General features: G+C 50.6%; 1 protein-coding gene across 20 annotated transcripts in view; it reads right to left on the bottom strand.

Moving 5' to 3' along the window:
* Rapgef1 (Rap guanine nucleotide exchange factor (GEF) 1) overlaps positions 1–19,471 on the bottom strand; it is a 120,645-nt gene that overhangs the window by 25,550 nt on the left and 75,624 nt on the right. For 10 of the 20 annotated variants that reach the window (XM_006497583.2, XM_030246484.1, NM_001039087.1 and 7 more), the window contains 7 exons: positions 15,730–15,818; positions 14,977–15,129; positions 14,509–14,629; positions 13,964–14,147; positions 12,137–12,622; positions 7,415–7,617; positions 4,507–4,662 (listed from right to left, as the gene is read on the bottom strand). In XM_006497583.2, coding sequence (XP_006497646.1) covers positions 4,507–4,662; positions 7,415–7,617; positions 12,137–12,622; positions 13,964–14,147; positions 14,509–14,629; positions 14,977–15,129; positions 15,730–15,818 — 1,392 coding nt within the window. The remainder of the gene's footprint in view (positions 1–4,506; positions 4,663–7,414; positions 7,618–12,136; positions 12,623–13,963; positions 14,148–14,508; positions 14,630–14,976; positions 15,130–15,729; positions 15,819–19,471) is intronic. The other 10 variants (XM_030246482.1, NM_001362702.1, XM_030246483.1 and 7 more) reach the window with 2 other exon arrangements.

The raw sequence follows: 19,471 nt of genomic DNA, 5'->3' as shown, positions 1-19,471 counted from the left end.
AAGAGCCACCTGTGGAGCAGTGCCCTTGGGGGTTATGTCACCACATGGCCTTCCTGGAAGCTGGACTCTGGTGTCAGATGGAGCAGGGTGCTAGAGCAATATTCTTGTGTCTTGGGCTGGTCCCAGAGCCCTGATGGGCAGAGGACAACAGCAAGCCTAGAATTCTAGTGGGCTGTGTGTGTGGCTATTTCTGAAGCAGAGTTTGTGAAGGCCCAAAGGCAAGGAACACTGACTTCTGGCCCCTTGTCGTCTCCAGCATGGTGAAGCAGCCTTGTCCTGCCCCTGCCTTCCCTCAGCTGGAAATGTATATACTGGGGCTCTCTGCAGGGGGAGAAGCATGGGAGGTGCTGCTGTACAGGGTCCAGTCTGTCTGTGCGCTCAAGCTGAGCAGGCCTGCAGCAGCCTGGGCTTTCCATAAGCATACGGTGAGTTATCATGGTTTATTTCAAGGGCTGTCTGGAGCGGCAGAAGACCATGTGGGTGTTGTCCTGGTGCTGCAGGGATGGAACATTTCACCACAGAAGTAGGGCATTGGTGGAGCAAAGCAGAGCATGACAGAGGCAGCAGAGGGAGAACTGTCCCAGCTCCAGGTGAAAGACTTTGCTGCAGTGCAAGGACTCGGGGGCTGTGTAGATGATGAACGTGGGGTACACAGGATGTTTGTGGAGCCACACACAGACCAGAAGAGAACAAACAGTAAGGCCAGTCAGGAGAGGACATTCACTCACCACCTGCTACACACTGGCTTAGAACTCAGGGTCTGCATAAAAGTAGCTAGGAAGCCAGGCGCTGGTGGTGCACGACTTTAATCCCAGCACTCAGGAGGCAGAGGCAGGTGGATTTCTGAGTTCGAGGCCAGCCTGGTCTACAAAGTGAGTTCCAGGACAGTCAGGGCTACACAGAGAAACCCTGTCTCGAAAAACCAAAAAAAAAAAAAAAAAAAAAGTAGCTAGGGACCTGGGACATGTGCTGGCAAAGTCCAGGCAGGAGACAGCGGTCTATAAAGTGGCTTTTCACAGAACAGGTACTTCCTCCCCCATAAGGGAAACCCTCCTGATGCTAACAATGCAGGGAATCTTTCATGGAAACCCAGGAATTCAGGCAAGCCCAGGAAACAAGGAAGTGGCCCTGAGCAACACCTCTCTGGCCCTGGCCTACAGGGCTTTACCCCCCCACCACACCCCACATCCCTTCCTCTCCTGTGTGTGATCTGGCTTTGCTTAGGCCAAGATGGCATGGACTGAGTGAAGGTGACTGGAGCAAAGCCAAGCTGCCTGAGCCTGTCTTCATCCTCCTGCCCACCCTACTACCCTACTCTCTCTCGCCTTTGGTTCAGGCTTGGTTTTTAGAGGTGGTATGCCCATGGTATCTGTGGTAGCTTTTGAGTGAATTTTCAGAGATAGCTCATGGCCAGGAGAGACATGGGCACACTGGTGGAATTAAGGGCCAGTCCTAAATCTCAGGAGGAGGCTCCGGCTGCATTTCTGGCCACAGCACAGAAGCCAAATGTTTATATGAGACCTAGGTCTTCTGAAGGGCACATGTGTGATGCCTCAAAGCCTGGATCTAGCAGCTCAGAGAAAGAAAGGATTGTCTGGGCCCAGAACGAGATAGCAGCTGCTGTACAGCCCTTTTCAAACACTGGGGTCCATGGCGATGGACACTTAGCTTTCTTTTTTTGGTAGGGGTGGGTGGGTGAGGGATTCAAGACAGGGTTTCTCTGTGTAGCCAGCCCCGGGTGTCCTAGAACTTGCTCTGCAGACCATGCTGGCTTGAGCTCATAGAGAGCTACCTGCCTTTTCCTCTGGAATACTAGGATTAAAGGCGAACATTACCACAACCAGGCTACATTTAGCTTTCATATTTCAAAGATTTTTGTTTTAAGTCATAAGCATCGTTACAGGCACTTAAACATACCCTCTAAAAGTGGAATCAGCTAGCTATTTTGCTTATCCAGCATCCCAACAGGTCTCTTGGTGGCAGCATTTGGAATGGGTGGAATGGGTGCTAGTAAAGAAAGGCTGCCCAGGACACTCTAGGGGATGGGAGAGGCGGTTCTCTACCGCCCACTCCACAGTATACACAGGGAGTGACCACCCTTGTGACCATCAAGAGTCTGGATGCTGTCACTACTGCTCAAGGGCAGTGTACATATCGACCCAACTCATATTGTTCAGGACAGCTGGGACACAGGTGTGGGGAGCTGGGAGGAAAGAGGTGCAGTTCCAGAACTGGGCGATAATGAAGACACCCCAAGCAGCCCACAGGGCGGCAGAACCTGGAAAGAACAGGAAGAAGTGCCTGGTACAGCATCCGAAGGCTCGAGTAGCTCGGGGTGTCACTCACACCTTGCTTTAGCCAGTCCCTCAGCTTATCTGACTGTCCCTACTGATTGTATGTGATCCTCCCTTTTCATCCTTACAGCTAACCCACTCCTATTCTGATCGCACTGTGGAATCCCATGTCTAAGCTCCTCTTAGAATTACCCAGAGACTGTGTAGAGCTGGCAAGACACTAAATCACGGCATGGGGTTCGACCTATCAGCTGACACACACTGCAAGCACGGTTCCGGAGACTCTTTCCTTTCACTGAAATATCCTATCCTTTTAGCAGGGATTCTTTCCTGGAGCTGGAGCTAAGAATACAGAGTCACAAACGTAAGATGCCTCAACATTCCACAGAAGTGACACACTCAGACCCAAACCTAAGGAAACGCCCTTGTCTGCAATTCTATAGCATACAGCCCAGTTCATCCACAGTCCTCTGCTAACAGCTCAGAAGGAATGAGGAGAAATTCCTAGGGGTGTGTGTGTTTGTGTGTATTAACAGTCAAGGACCAGGACTGCCTGAAACCAAGCTTTGCAAGGTCCGTGGAGGGAGCTTGCTAGAGGTGCCTTCTGGGGAAGAGGTGATCTGTGTGGTAGGGCAGAGGTGACTCAGACTGTCCCATATACCCAGCACTGCGGAGAGCCACGAGAAGGGAGGCTCCACCCTTACAAGGTTCTCCTGAAGGTCCTGGGCACTGAACTGCAAACCCTAGACAAAGGTGGACATCAGACAAGTGCCAAGCTGGTCCCCTACCCAAGCCTTTCCCGGGTGGCTGAAGTCAGTGCCACGCTCCCGAGCACAGGAGAAGCAGCAGTGCAGTGCCAGCTTCTCTGCTTCCCACGCATATGGTGCTTCCTTCCCATGGCTTGATTCAATTCCCTCAATCACACTGTGACCTCAAGAAGACTCCGAGGCCCAGGGAGAAGTCAGTACCTGAGCCCGAGCTGCTTCCAGGGAGTGAACTTGGCTCCATTCTTTTCCCTCTGGGCCTCAGTTGGGATCACAGGAATAAAGGTGGCTGCTTTGGCTCTGGGGCAAATGCAGAGTCCAGAAAGCCAGGCCTCCTTTTGTGTCACTACTGAGCTGTCTACAGACTGATGTAGCCCTCTCCATTGTCCTGTGTCAGTGGCAGGCAGTCCTCCCCTCAGGAGCAGGGTTCCCCCCCCCCCCAAACAGTGATCCTTGTGGTCCCACTGAGTGGCTGTCACGTTGACCCTGAGTCAGGACACCTGACACTTTTCCATTTGTTGCCTGCCAGCTGCTACAACAACAAACCTAGACCAGCCTGACACTGGTGACAAAATAGCCCAACTGTCCTAGCTCCCAAAGATGCTTGCCTGGGCAGATTCATATACCATCCTCCTAACTTGAGTCCCGAGCACAAACAAAGGGCTACTGCTTTAAGCCACAGGGCCTCGGGGCTGTGGGGTAAGCAAAAGCACCCAACCACCACCCAGCCCCATCGGGTTACCTGCTCCTCTCTGTCCTGCTTCCTAGATAAGGGTTGTCCCCCCCCCCTTTTTTTTTCCATTTTTTATTAGGTATTTAGCTCATTTACATTTCCAATGCTATAGCAAAAGTCCCCCATACCCACCCACCCATAATGGGTGGATATTAGCCCAGAAACTTAGGATACCCAAGATATAAGATACAATTTGCTAAACACATTAAACTCAAGAGAACGAAGACCACAGTGTGGACACTTTGCTCCTTCTTAGAATAGGAAACAAAACACCCATGGAAGGAGTTACAGTGACAAAATTTGGAAGTGTGACGAAAGGATGGACCATCTAGTGATTGCCATATCCAGAGATCCATCCCATGATCAGCTTCCAAACGCTGACACCATTGCATATACTAGCAAGATTTTGCTGAAAGGGTTGTCCCCTTTTAAGTGCAGACACAGGCCCCTGGGAGAGCAGAACACAACAGCAGAAGTGGCTGTGCTCCGTGCCAGTGTCATGCTCCAGACAGAGCAGCCCACACCTCACTCCCGGACCCCTAACCACAGCCCCCAAGGCCCAGGGAAGCAAGTACTCTGATCCCTTCCGCAGCAGGCACACAGGGTCTGTGGAAGGACAGCACTGGTGACAGGCAGCAGCAGCAGCATCCAGGAACACAGGCTTCAAGCACTAACTTCACGAGTTTCCAAGTGAGGAAGAGCAGGGGAGACTCACCGAGGGCACAGGCAAGCTGCCGTGCCGGTTGAGAAAGGAGTTAGACACGGATACACTGAGGCCCTGAGCGGCACTGCCGTCCTCGGGGGTGAAGGCCACTTTAGTTTGCTGGACACAGTAGGAGACAGAGAAGGAAGAAGCAGCATAGGAGGCCTGCTGGGCGGAGGGCAAAATAGAAGGCAGGGAGGAGGAGAAAGCAGAGAATGGTCAGCACAGGCAGTATAGATGTGGACTAACTAATACTGCGGAGGGGTGTCCCCCGAGAGATGGCTGCCTGGCTCCACCAAAGGCTGACTAAATGAGAGGCCCTGCTATTCCGTCTTACTGCAGATTGCAATGCCAACCTTCAGAGGACAAGTGGGCTCAAGTCACACAGACTGACCTGACCCTGAGCTCTTTTTTTTTTTTTTTTTTAAAGACTTGTTTTTGTTTTGTTTTTGTTTTTATTTTTTCGAGACAGGGTTTCTCTGTGTAGCCCTGGCTGTCCTGAAACTCACTCTGTAGACCAGGCTAGCCTTGAACTCAGAAATCTGCCTGCCTCTGCCTCCCAAGTGCTAGGATTAAAGGCATGTGCCACCACCGCCCGGCTAAAGATTTATTTATTATTATATGTAAGTATACTGTAGCTGTCTTCAGATATATTAGAAGAGGGCCACCATTATGGATGGTTGTGAGCCACCATGTGGTTGCTGGGATTTGAACTCAGGACCTTTGGAAAAGCAGTCAGTACTCTTAAACACTGAGCCATCTCTCTAGCCCACCCTGAGCACTTCAGAGCTGGGTAGACCTATGTGGTCTCTCTGGATTCAGAGCTCAGACCCCAGGCTCAAGACCCTTGTGGTTGAATTTAGGCACCATTAGAGAACACCTACTGGCCCTGAGCATTTCTTAGAGAGCTTGGTGGTCGGGATCCTGGAAACTGTGGAGAACTCTAGCACTGTGTGTGTATTGGGAGAGGATTAAATCAAGTGCCATGCATAATTACTGTATGTGAAGAAGTGTAATTGCTATTATCACCCTTGTGTGTAAGGTGTGCACAGCTCCTACATGTGTGAACTGGAGACAAGATTCAACTAGCAATTAGCATAGCTTGTTCTGTGGTTGGTCAGGGCTCATCTGGAGCTGGGCTTGATTTCTAGGTCTTTGGATAGCTGTGGGCTAGTGATAAGTTCTTCTAGTTCCTAGTCTCTCTTTAAGAACAGTGGGGGGCTGGTGAGATGGCTCAGTGGGTAAGGGCACCCGACTGCTCTTCCGAAGGTCTGAAGTTCAAATCCCAGCAACCACATGGTGGCTCACAACCACCCGTAATGAGATCTGGTGCCCTCTTCTGGTGTATCTGAAGACAACTACAGTGTACTTACATATAATAAATAAATAAATCTTAAAAAAAAAAAAAAAAAAAAAAAAGAACAGTGGGGAATATCAGGAACCGTGGGGAGGACAGTGTGTACCTGAATCTGTCTGGGGAGGTCCCGAACTGGCTGTTCTCTCCCTACCCTGCTGCATGGTGGGATAGGCTGTCTCATGTTACATGCTTGGAGTGATTCTGTTCCACATTTGTGTGAGGAATCTGTCTCCAGCTGCTCATAATCTACGGACTTCTCACTATAGAGATGCCTAGGGAAACCCACAGGTCATGGAGGAACAACCTCAGGAAGGCATGGCCAGCAGTGGTCCCTTAAGTCAGCATTTCTTCTTCTTTTTTTTCTTCGAGACAGGGTTTCTCTGTGTAGCCCTGGCTGTCATAGAACTCACTTTGTAGACCAGGCTGGCCTCGAACTCAGAAATCCACCTGCCTCTGCCTCCTGAGTGCTGGGATTAAAGGCATGTGCCACCACGCCCAGCTTAAATCAGCATTTCTATTCCCATGCAGATGACCTTTTGGGAAACAACCTAGGTGGTTTAGTTCCCATGTAGCACCATGGACAGGGCTGGGACCCAGATTCCCCAGATTTTCATCTCTAGGAGAGGCTGTCTCAGTCAGTTGAGAGCTTCTTGGCAGAAGTAAATGTCTACTTAGCTAGCTGGCTATGGCCTACAAGGCTGAACGGCTCAGAAGCCTGAGGTACTAAGCCCCAGGTACTACAAGGTAAGTAGGGCTCACTTCACAATTCACAGAAAAAGGCTTAGGTCAACACACACGTCTCTTTTCTTGCCAGGTAGCAAAGCAGCCCACACAGCTCTGCAAAGGTTAAGATCTCCCCTCTGCAGAGTTTGGCTGGCCCAGAGACTCTGAACTTGAACCCACCCAACATATTCTGCAGGTTGGGAGCACTGGCAGGCTCAGTGCTCTGCCGCCCCCTGGTGAGCGGAACAACTGTGCAGGATCTATGGCAGAGGCACACAATGGCCACTGCTGGGTTTACAGCACAAAGTGGCTCTGTCTAAACCTATCCTGCTTCAGTGGAATTTGTTCCCATGGGGCCATCGCTGGCCAGGGATGGGATAGAAGTCACTCCATACAGTTAGGCCCATTATGGAAGTCAAGTTCACAGATGGCTGCACACAGACAGCGCTCTGTGCTTTGATTGAGTCCCTCCTGTCTATGAGGCCTATGTTAGAGCCAAGGAAGAAAGGGAAGGCATACGAGATTGTCAGCAGGGAAATCAAACATTCTGAGCGCAAGTCTGTCCCAGTTACACAGGACAGTTACTGCAGGAGGCCCTTTGTCCCCAGGGTGGGAAGATGGCAGTGTGAGGGACAAGCTGATGGTGAGTATCTGGAAAGGAAGTAGAGGTACTACATAGGACACAATGACTTGAACACACCTAAGTCTAGGGTTCCACCACGGATAAAAGCAGGTTCAACCTGGCCCCGCAAGGACCACGCAAATTCTTGGAAGCCTGTTAGGACTGGAAGCTCTGGTCACCTGCAGCAGTGCCAAGGACACAGATGGGGAACTGCTTACCAGCTGCCGTTGCTTGGGGGGCAGAGCGGGTGGAGGGGCCAGCTCCTGCGTGGAATCACTACCGCAGAAGGACTCGCTGAAGCCGTACACCTCCATGAGCATCTTGTTCTTCTGCTGGTAGATGTGCTCACTCTGCGGTGTCTGGTAGAACATGGAGGGCTGTGGCTCTGAGTAGTCCTCCAGCAGTTGCATGTAGGCCAGCACTGTGGACAGAGGGGGCTGCTGATCTCACCAGTGTGGGGCCCACAGAGCTGTCCCCACCAGCTCTCGTGTTCTTGGGGCCCCCGAGGAGCAGGAATGTTACTCTGGGTGCTACTACAAAGGTGGACACATGCCATCACCCAGCTGGTGACACTTACAGAACCCTCCAGTGCATGGTGGGCTCTGGACGTGATGACTGTCACGCTCTTCCACTGTAACTGCTATCCCTCTCTGCCAGGGCTATTGACATTGGGGGAAGTTCGGAGTATGGGAAATTTCTGTACTTTCCATTCAATGTTGTTGTGAGCCTAAAACGGCTCTACAAATATAAGGTTCTGTTAAAGAAAGTACAGGGGCACTTTGCACCCTTCCTGCACAGGTGTTGGGGATTTCCCCACTCAGCAACACCGGAGGCTCTGCAGGACTGCTCAGCTTCGGGCTGCCCTTGGGCTTAGCCTTGTCTGTATTATCTTGGACCAAATAATGAACAAACATAGGGCTCCTGATTTTCCCAAGTCCTTTGATCTACTATGCCTGGGGCTCCCCATCCACAGCCTTCTCACACGATTCCTTGTCTCTTCCTACAGTTTGTATCTAGCAGTCTGTGGCCTCTCCTCATTGTTTGCTGAGGAGGTGGTACTGTACATGTAGGCAGGGGCACAGATGCTGGAAGTGCACAGGACCAGCGAGGTGGATCCTCTGCCTTACAGGGTTCATGCTCTCATTGGGTCAACAGAATACACACATACCCCCACACATGGTGGTGTAGCGCCACAGAGAAAGCACAAGTGTGGTGGCTGTGGTGCTGCTTTAGACTATGAAAGGATGACACGAGGATGGGCCAGGACCTTTACCCTAGCCCACGGGTGACACAAAGGCCCAAGATGGGAAAGTAGAAAGGGTGGGAAGAGCACAGCATGCACAGAATCAGGGAGGAAGGCTGATTCTCTGCGTTCCAGAGAGGCTGCCTGCAGCAGGCTCTGTTCTGAGCACCGGGAACTACCCATAGCAGGGCTCTACTTGGGAGTTCTGTGGGCCTGACCCACATCGCACATTAGCTTGAAATGACTCTAAGTCTGTTCAGTGATGGCAGGAATCTAAGGGAGTTGTAGTGGGAGACAGTGATGTGGAACAGGGCCTTAAAAACAGATGGAGCAGGAGTCACTACTGCTTTCGTGGTAAGGGCTGAAGCGCTAGCAGAGCAGGACCTATGTCTGATTCCACAAACATCTGCGGAACAAACCCATTCCCAGCAAGGACCTCCAGGGACCTGTTAGCTCACTGTCTCTATCTGTGAGCACAGGCCAGGCCAGCACGAGGAACAGAGCGGAAGGGAGAAAGTAACAAATGCCAACTGATACATCTGCTCCACCCTTGCTCCATTCCCTTCCATGTGGAGGCTAAGCTGCTATCTCCCAGCCAAGCTGCCTGTCACAACCTGTCTGCCTGGCAGGTCAGCCTCCTTGCCTCAGCAGGGTGGCAGCCAATGACAGCAAGGTCCTCCTGTGCCTGGGTAGTTGAGAAGCCTGAGGATCAAAGCTCAGCTGCCACATGTCATGGCCTCATCCCTGCAGGCACTTTTCCCACAGCAGGTGCAGGGCCAGCAGCCTCCCTCCTGTGGTGGTCAGTGTAGTGTTCCCTGGGCCTCACTGTCCACAGAGCTAGAGGGTTCTGGAGTACTATGCCTAGGGGTGTGACTGCCGTCCTGAGAGCAGAGGGAAATCAAGGCTGGCCTTCCATCTATCCCTACCCTAGGCACTGGAACCTCCCTACATACATGGAAGGAAGGGCTGGCTGGTAGAGAGCACAGCGTTGGCCCTTGCACACTTAGTTAGGACTGAATATCAATTCACTCATAGAAAGAGCAAAAATGACAGCCGTGAAGGAGCCTGGGCTTAGGACTAAAGGATCTATGTCAGTGTGTGACAGACACAGGAAGAGCAACCTTCAGCATCTTCCAGGCAGAAACTGTCTCCTTAGGTTATATACCCCAAGTGCCAGGAGCCTATAGTTAGAAGGCAGAGGAAGCCAGCCTGAGGCAGAGAGTGCCCTTCTCCCTGGGGCCCCATGTGAGGCCTAGAGTGTTGGCAAAGGTACTCTCTTTTGGAAGGTCCTCCTGGTGGTTTTGCTGAAAGGAAGGAGGCCATGTTTACTTCACAGAATACAGAACTTGCTGGCTCTGCTGGGCACTGACAGAACATGGCTGTGCTCCCACAGCTGACCATGGAAGAGAAGTACTCTCAACGCCCCTCAGTAATACTGCTGTATCCCTGCTCAGTCACAGTCTAGGGGTGACCTAGCCCCAGCACTGGCTTTCTAGAAGGGTCAAGCAACCTTCTCTACCTGCTGTCCCCTCAAGCTGGTCGCCCCAGGCCTTTAGAACCTCTAAACCTGGTAGAGACCTGCCAGCTACACACAGAAGCACAGCAGTGAGCTTCACCCTCCCAGGACTTTTCCACATTGGGCAGTGACTCAGATGCTCAGAGTCACTCAGAGCAGCCAGCGAACCTGGGATGCTTGGCTGCATACACTTCTTCAGACATGGGCTCTGGGACTATAAGTACCCTAGAGTGTTCAGGTACTCCCATGGGCTACTCTTAACAAGAAGTCATGCTGGGGCACCCCTTAGTGAGGACATACTATGACATCAGAACTGCCACGTATGAACTTGCTTTAGAGGTGCCAAGTACAAGGGCTGACATTCACTCCTCCTTTCTTCCAAAGCACTTCCGTGTAGCTTCCCGCCGGCTCTCCCGTGGTCCCCTCAGGGAGTGCAGGGCAGACTCTGGACCAGGACTGAGCTCGGGGTGCTTCAGGTTTGGGGCTCTTTCACTGAACATAGAGAAATGACCCCTTCATTGGGGGTGGGGGAGGGAAGGAAGATCTTTGTTGAAAACATAGTAGGTCTTAAGGACAGAAGGCAAAGCTTCCTTCTGGGCTTGGGCGTACTCAGAGCTGGCCAGGCTTAAACCTATACAAACCCATACTGCCCCTCACCTGCTGCTGAGGCCTGGCCTGGAAAACTAACTATATAAGCTTCTGCTCAGAGCCATCACCTTGGACCCTTGGCTGGCCTAAGGAATCTGCAAGGGGCGGTCCTCTAGCCACAGCAGGACAGAGCTTCAGTTGCTTCTCCTGCCACAAAACCCACTTCAGCCACTCGAGACTCGAGAGCAACAGAAGCAATGGCCTTGCTCTCCCTGTCTGCCATTACCTTCTCTGCAGACTCTGCTTGAGGGCTCTGGGCCACACTTGTTCTAAGGAGCAAGCAGGAGGCGTTACCACTCATCTGGTAGAGTTTGATAGACAGAATCCTGTTCTACACCCTAGTCCATGGGACTCTTGATAAGAAAGCAGGTGGTCCCCGACATTAATAGTGTTCGGTATTGGGGGCTACGGGGTGTGGAGAAGCCCAGAAAGACCTGTTCCCAACTGCTGAGTGTTCTTTCCGCAGAACTTGATCTGTAATGTGCCATCTTACAGGACACATGGGATGACATCATTAGTTTGTAGACCAGCCCCCTCTAGGTGGGGACACCCCAGCAAGGCCATCACAAAGCAAGAGACATCTTGGGAGTCGGGGGTGTGGTTACAAACTAGGCTGCTCTGGTCCTGGGATAGCTCTGCTGTGTGTAATGAGGCAGGCCTTCTTTTGGAAGTCTTCTTTAAGAAGTCCTTATTAGGGTATTGAAGTGCAATATTTAGTTTTAGGTATCCTTGCTGGATTTGTACCAAGGTAAGGGGACAGTTGGGCTGTGTGGCTGATGTGGCCACACATATCAAAATGGTGACATCTGGATTGCCAGGGGAAATCTGAGAACAGTGTTAGTGAGGTGAGGGAGAGGGTGGGGCAGTGTGGTCTGCAAGTTCCCATGTGGAGCAGTTGGGGAGGGAAGACAAAGATGGAATGTCCAGAATGTTACTTAGTAATGCTCTGGCAAACTTACAGGGAAATTGTCCAAAATACAAACATTCCACCTTCCAGATCCACCCAGCCTAATAACATCTATCTATTAAAACATCTAGTCCAAGAGTTGACCTCAGCCCTCCAGCCCGCAAGCTCTGATCTAGGTCACTGTGAGCACCCTGTCCTCACTCGGACATCCCTCTGACAGCTAGACAGGCTCTGGTCATACACAAAGTTCTATTTCATGTGCATGCTATGGCAGCGCTGCTCTGTGCGCCGTGACACTTGGTGCCTTTGCCACCGTTTGGGTCTGTATGCCGTGACAGTCAGTTGCCTTTGCTACTTTGTGTTCAGGAAATGGGTTACATTTAGAGAGGAGCATCAGACCTGCGATTTTAATGACTTCAGAGGAGAGGTGAACTATTATAATTAGACTTTCGAGGACCATGAGTAATAATAGTATTGGGCCCCTGGACACGACTACATGTGCACCTAGGAGCCTGCTCTATATCAAAGAAAGGTCATGGGATTGATTTTGGTGTCATATGTGGGCTAAGCAGAGTACAGCACTGTTGAGGGTCACAGTGTGCTCACAGAGAGCGCAGAGAACTTACTGTGCTTGTTCTTCTTCTCTGGTAGAGGAGGTGGCTTCTCTGTGTCACCCGCCAACTCAGGAACACTGAAATCACCCACAAACTCAGCAGAGGCAGAGGAAGCTCCCTGCTGAAAGGGCAGGACAGCAGCAAAGGGTGGGTAGGGCACAGGCTGGACTGGGACTGGGTTCTGCAGGTCACCCTCTGAGATGTTGTCATACTGTGAGGGGTGTCGCTCATAGGACACCCTGCAGCCAGAGCTGTCCGTGGTCTGGGAGACTGCGCTCCTACGCTTCTTCTCCGGAAGGGCAGGTGGAGTGTCTGTCTGCTGTCCCTCCTGCTGCAGACAGCTGCCCAAAGGCAGCTGGAAAGGGTGGCCAAGAAATGGAGGCCCAGATTCCCCCAGGGACTCCGGCAGAGGGCTGAGGTTACAGGCTGCCTGTGGAGGGATCTGGTCTGCATTGGAGAGATCTTGCTGGAGGAATTCATAGTCGGGGTCGTAGTGATCTGCAAAGCACACAGGACACACCCATGAGCCGCATCATCCAGCTAACGCGTCACCCAGAGGCTCCGCTCCATCTCCCTCACACAAGACATGCTTTATGCTTGGTCTCTCCAATGGGCTTCTCCTTAACTATTAACTAGTCTTTATCTGGAGGTGGCGAGATGGCTATACTGGCCTCTGCCCTTGTACTTTGATTCACACACACACACACACACACACACACACACACTCTGACTCTCTCTCTCTTTTTTGGTGGTAGTTCTAAGATAGAACCCAAGGCTTTGTACATGCATTCTACCACCAAGCTATAGCCTTAGCATTTTCCTACATTTTACAACCTGGTTACTTAAAAAAATAAAAGGTACAAGACAAAAGATGGCAAATGATCATGAAAATTAAAACTCAAGATATGACCATCACAGTTTACATTTTGATGCATTTTCTTGAAAAGTTCTTTTTTCTCTAGAATCTTATTCCCGATTTTTTGTTTGTTTTTGAAATATGGCCTCACTATGTAGTCCTGGCTGGCTTGAAATTCTCTGTAGAGCAGGCTGGCCTGGAGCACACGAGCCCTGCCTCCGCCTCCCAAGGGCAGGGCTTACAAGCAGGTGCTACCTTTCCCATCCGTTTTGACCATGCTGAGAAAGCAGCATGACCACCTGTGGTCCATGCACCAGCATACGGAAGTGATTTTCACTAGCTCTAGGCTACCCCATCAGAGCAATGTCTCCTCAGTCGGTCATCTGGTTGCCACTAGTGGCTCCTAGCAGTGTCTCCATCTTATCACCACTTAATTCTTTGTAGGTTAGCCTCCTTGGACAGGAGCCTGCTGACAATCTTTCCTTTGTGCTTAGGACACCTTCTCAGAAGGGAAAAGGATCTAATTTCTAGGACACAAACTGGTTGGTACCAGCAAGCTCCTGGCAAATGGTCCTGCTGACCTTGGTCAATGGTGCCTGATAAGGATAGGAGGCTGCTCAATGCTTTCAACCTCTGTCAATACCTTCAGGAGCTCCCTCCTTCAGAGAAAGCCATATGTGCACTGGATGAGTTAGCTGAACACTGCCAGGCTGCCTGTAAGGAGATAACTGCCTGAGCATCTGCTGTGTAACTTTACACTGTTACACACACACACACACACACACACACACACACACACACACACACATCCAGACTCTTCCTCAGCAGACAGCAGACACCATCTTCATTTTGTAGATGAGCAGACTGAGGCTGGATTTTAAAGAATTTGACTAAGGACATCCAACTAATGCCTGGGTATCAGCTGACTTGGTCCCAGAATCAAAGGACCCCACCCAGGGACGAGGAGGGTTGTGATGGCTTACCTAGTGTTTCACAGCTTGTGTTCCGTGAGCACTGCCCACTATCCCTGTCCAGGGAGGACAGCTGCTCGTCTGAGCGGCTGAGCTTGCCTGTGCTGCTGCAGGGGGACAGGCGAGGAGACTCACCACCGCAGGAGCGGCTGCCTCCTGACAGGCGCCTCTGGGTGTAACATTCAACATCAAAGTCCTTGGAAGGAATGGAAAGGAACTTCAGTCATCCTTGGAAAGACAGCAGAGACCAGGGACAAGCAACTGACATGCTCACTAGCTCAGAGGAAAGCCTGCCTAGCTCCGAGGCCGTTTCTGATGCCAGTGTAGGATCGGATCCGACAGGAAAGGAACCGGGAGGAGTGTGAGTGTTTCAACAGGGATGCCCTTGGGAGATGCCCATGTCATGGAGGGAAGAGGGATGGCTATGGTTTGCTCTCCCACAAGTCTCTAGATGTGAGTAATAGTGGGTGTAAAGACTACAGGCGACTTCCAGCACTCGGACACAAGCCTCAAAAAACTCCATTTCTAGTCGCCCAACAGAACCAGGACTTCATTACCTGCCTATTGATTCCAACAGGCAAACTGGAGCCACTGGTAGCCCGACTCATTGGGGCTACCACAGCCACCCGAGTGGGGGATGGAGCAGACTGCCTTTTCTTGGGTGGTAATGCTGGTGGACTAGAAGAGACAGAAAATCCAGGCAAATTTACATCACAAACAAGCGTGCTTTAGACATGAATGAAGTTCTTTTTCCACACTTAATTTTCATACTTTAACTGCCTCCTGTTCTCCTCTTGCCAATCACTCTATCAATGCCCAAAGACCAGAACCAAAACAGATTCTTTTCCTTCCATAGTGAAATCATGATTGGTTTCACTGGATAGAGGGCCCAGGGCCAGAGCCTGGCCACTCTCAGAGACATTCTTTTTAACAGTGCCAAGCCCAGGCACAGTTATCCTTCAGCTCATTCTACCACCCACTCCCCACATTAGGTCATAAATAGGGTCAAAAGAGTTTAGAATTACCTGTTATCAACCACCCGGATGCCAGGTAAAGGGGGCTTGGGGGGTGCGACCTCTTCACTGGTGGAGTCTGGGAGCAGTTCAGCAGATGGTGACACACTTGTCGTCTTGTTCAGAATCTCCATTTCTCGGTCTGTCAGAGGGAGCTCAGGCTGGCTAGAGAAATGGAAAGAACTAGGGATCACGCGTAGTCAGAGTGGATGTGGCTCCTGGGGGATGGGGGTGGGGCTAAGGGAATGATGGGGCTGAGGAGGAGCCCCATGCACAGTCTTGGGGTTCCCATGGCGTTTCATCACTGACCAGCTACCAGGATGCTCTAAAATGTGATACATATTTAACACGGGCCAGTCCTTGAAATTAATGCAAAATAGTAAGGCTGTCCACAAGGCCATCCCTCAGTTTACTGAGGAACACTGGGCTGGCCTCCTGTTAGCTGAACTACTGAAAAATCCAAGTCTCCCCCAACCTCTCAGCCAAGCCCTTGGGAGTTTATGGTGCAGTGATGTTGCCTGGGGCAGAACCTAACTGGGGTGGGAGTGGGGTCTGAGACCCACCTCCTTCCATACACTCTTGTCCAGATGAGCTTGTCAAGTGCAAGACAGCACTCTGAAGCTTAGTGAAATACACTCACCAGAACTTACCACTGCAAAGGGGGCCAGGGCTGCCCACAGCCTCTCATGCTCTCACTGTTTGCCTGGCTCCCTCTTGTCAAGTGTGGGCTCAGTGCCACTGGAACCAGAGTCTGCTTAGACTTACCCATCAGGCTTGCTGGCTGGGGAACTGGGCTTCACTGGGCTTGTTGGCGATGGCCGCCCCTGCTTCTCAATGGTTAGCCTCACTAGCTCCTGTGAGGGAGAAGGGGGAGGGGATGACACCACTGTACCTTTAGCAAGAGGCAGGGCTTCTAAGACCCACATTTGTGTCCACACATTTCCTACGCGGGGTAATCTGCACAACCCCTAACATGCCTCTTTCACTCTAAAAATACCATAGCAGCATACTGCAAAGTTTCAACTGCATCATGTACTTCCTTTTGAAAGGGGAAATGGCAAGTCCGGGTGTTTAGATGAACAGACCATTACAGACTTGTATTCCTGTGCAGTCTGGGGAGGGTGGCAGGCGGTTTTGGCTCCTTAAAGCTGTCATGTTATGCACAATGGTGCACTTAGCCACTTGGCTTCTGGCTTTTAGTGTTTTCCCAAAGTGCACTGGCTTAGTCAATGCAGGAACTGGAGCCCCAGTGGACTGGCTGGCTGGGAGCCTTGTCAATGGACTTAGAGTGAAGGTTATGTGACCTTCTAAAAGCAGAGAAATGGCTTTGAAAGAAAATAAAAAATGGTACTCTGAAAATAGTAGAGAAGAGGGAAGATAAGGGGTGTGGTGTTTCAGCTGGGACACATTTTATCCTGTTCCATGACTTTTTTTTTTTTTTTTTTTTTTTTTCAACAGGGTCTCTCTGTGTAGAAGTGCTGAGGTTAAAGGCATGCACTACCACTCCAGACCACTTTAATGATTTTTCCCAGGTGAACGCTATGCTCCACAGTGTGAACACCACTTGGGGTGGGAAGCCCACCCTCACCTGTTCTTCCCTTCTGCTATCCCAGCACTCTGTACTTTCTGCCTAGATTGCTGTGGGCCCCCAGGATGGCCATACATGGGCCTTGCAGTGTGTACACTTGAAGGGCTGTGCATTATGGTGGCTGTCCCATGGATGCCATAGAAATGGACCTCCTGTGTGTGCGACACTTATAGCTGTATGCTCACATGACAGGTGGAGATCAGAGGTTGGCCTTGGGAGCCCTCACTTTCTTTTTTGGGACAGAGTCTCTTACTAGCACCTGGAGATCACTGAGTACACTGAGTGAGGCTAACTGGCCAGAGTGCTCTAGGGATCTATCCATCTGTCTCTTGATTCCCTAGTGCTGGGATTACAATTATGGCCACGATACCTGGCTTTCTCTGTGCATTGTAGGAATCGAACTCTGGTCATGATTATGTGAGATGTGCTTTACAGAATGAGCCATCACTCCAGCTTCACCTTTCAAAATTGTAGAGGTAGAATTCACATACCATGAAATTCAGCTACTCTAAGTGTGAGTGAGCACATGTGCGGTCCTTAACACAACCAACTTTAGGACAGAAATTCTGAACCTGCACAGTCCCCCGACTCTCTGGCTGCCCATGGCAAAGACCACTCTCTTTCTGGCCATCCCCACCTGCCTCAGGGAGTCCAGGTAGGCTCTTTTTCACTGCTGACCAGTGTTCTGGTATATTGCTGCACACAATCTCCTCACTGCTCTCTGCTGCTGGTGATGGTCTGTGTGCACGAGGGAAGAGCACACAGTACCTCTGAGAATGCAGAGCTGGGTAACCTAACCACATCTCCCTGACCAGGGGCAAAGAACTAGCATTTCCCAAAGCAGCTTCTTTTGACAACATAAAAACTACGAAAAAAGATAAACATACACAAAGAAATATTAACGAGGAGTTTTGCAGATGCAAAGGGTGTTATGATCATGAGAGCTTCTCAAGTTTGATGGCAACAAAATAAAACTTGCAGACACGCGGTAGGGTGGGGCAGGACAGGATCAGTAAGAATGAGTGTCACTCTGGGCAGCAGGCATGCATCAAAAGCCTTAAGTATCTGTTAGGAGGATTCTGTCTGAGGAAAATGCCATGGATATATGTAAAAGCTCAGTTGTGAGGATGTCACCACAGGTAAAATGAGACTGTTCATAGCACCATTAAACACTTTGAGTACCAAGTATGCAGATGTGACAGATCCATCAAAGGGCCACTCTGAAGTCAGTAAGAATAAAGTCACAGCAGGAACACAGGCCATAGTAACATCATGGAAAGATGGTGGAATACCAGGCATACTAGGTGCAGAAAAGCCCTACCTGCTTTGATGGGGTACACTGTAAATTTTGGAAACAAGATCAAAACCCCTTTTGTGTGTGTGTGTGTGTTTTTAATGTAATTTATGTATTTAATTGTATCTTCTACATTTTTGAAAATGGACACAAATTAATTCTAAGAAAACTGCCACCCCCAAGTCATGAGAGGGATGTCCATGGAACCAGATCCAGGCTCACCCCGTTCTGCTCTTGGAGTCATGTGGAAGTAAGATCCTGGGGAGGCTGAGGCTAGCCCCAGGAAGGGGCCTTCGACTTGCTTCACAGTCCAGAGCACAAGTGTCAGAGGGAGGCAAGGGAAGCAGCTGGAGGCAGCCGCTCCCACACTCGCTACCTGGAGGAGTGCACAGGAGTGGCAAAGGCAGGTCCCTTGAAAGCCTTGGCTGGGATCAAAGTGTCAGACCCAAGTGACTCAGAAGCCTTCAATTCTCAATCTTTCTGCCTCAGCATCATGAGTGCCTCCACGTTAAGCCAATCGTACTCCAGCAAGCAGGATAAGGGAATGCAGAGAAGTCTGCACATTTGTATCTGCTGACACAGCACAAATTCCAGTTCCTCCTGACGTGGGAGCAGGCAGGGATGCTGTCCTGGAATGGCAGCTGTGACCTCAGCTAATGAACAATGGACAGCTATAGGATCCTGGGATGACAAGCACACACTTGCAATTGTGCCCTGACATTCCAGGACCACATCATGACAGTGGAGCTGGGAGAGGGGATGGCAGCTTTTCTTTCTCTGCCAACCTTCCTGCCCAAACAGAAGGGCTTTGGTCTCAACTTGTCTTAACGATCACACACAAGGCTCCAGAAACCTCTTCTAGCTAGGTACTTCCAATAGCCTGGTCTCACTGAGTGCTCACCACCTGTGAGTAAGCCAGGGCCCAGTACCTTGTGAAAAGCCAAATCTCTGAAAGGCAGGGTTTCTCAAAGACAGTCTTTTAAGTTAATTGTTAGTCTCACGTTACAAGGCAGTTAGAAAAGAGTTCTGGACTCTTCTGCCAACAACTATACAGAAGACCAACATACAGTTAATTAAGCCACAGAGCACATCTGGAGGAGACTTTCCCGAGAATGGGAACCTCTGTCAACACACGGCTCCGAATTTGAATGTCTTGGTCCCGGCTTCCTTTCTACTTTCTCCTGGAATGATACAAAGACCTGCCTGGCAGAGGGGCCCCGCACTGCTGTGACAGTCCTGGCACAAAGAACCCCAAGGATGGGCTGGACAGACTGCTCAGAGGTTAAGAGCACTGACTGCTCTTCAGAAGGCCCTGAGTTCAAATCCCAGCAACCACATGGTGGCTCACTACCATCTGTAATGAGATCTGACCCCCTCTTCTGGAGTGTCTAAAGACACAGTGTACTTACATATAATAAAATAAATAAATCTTAAAAAAAAAAAAGAACCCCAAGGACAGCATGGTGAATAGTGTTCCCTGAGTTCACACAGTGGGGTCACTCCACTGGGAGTATCCTAGCTGCAGCCCAGACCCTGGCTATCACCTCCTTACCCTATTCTCTGGGTGCAGTGCCAGGGCACAGGAAGTTTGCAGTTACACATCACGGCTCAGTGCCACCCTTTAG

The sequence above is a fragment of the Mus musculus genome, chromosome 2 (assembly GCF_000001635.26).
Source record: "Mus musculus strain C57BL/6J chromosome 2, GRCm38.p6 C57BL/6J".
NCBI classification, from domain to species: Eukaryota; Metazoa; Chordata; class Mammalia; order Rodentia; family Muridae; genus Mus; species Mus musculus.
Note: the sequence above shows the minus strand (reverse complement) of the source record. Positions and strands in the feature narration are given on the sequence as shown.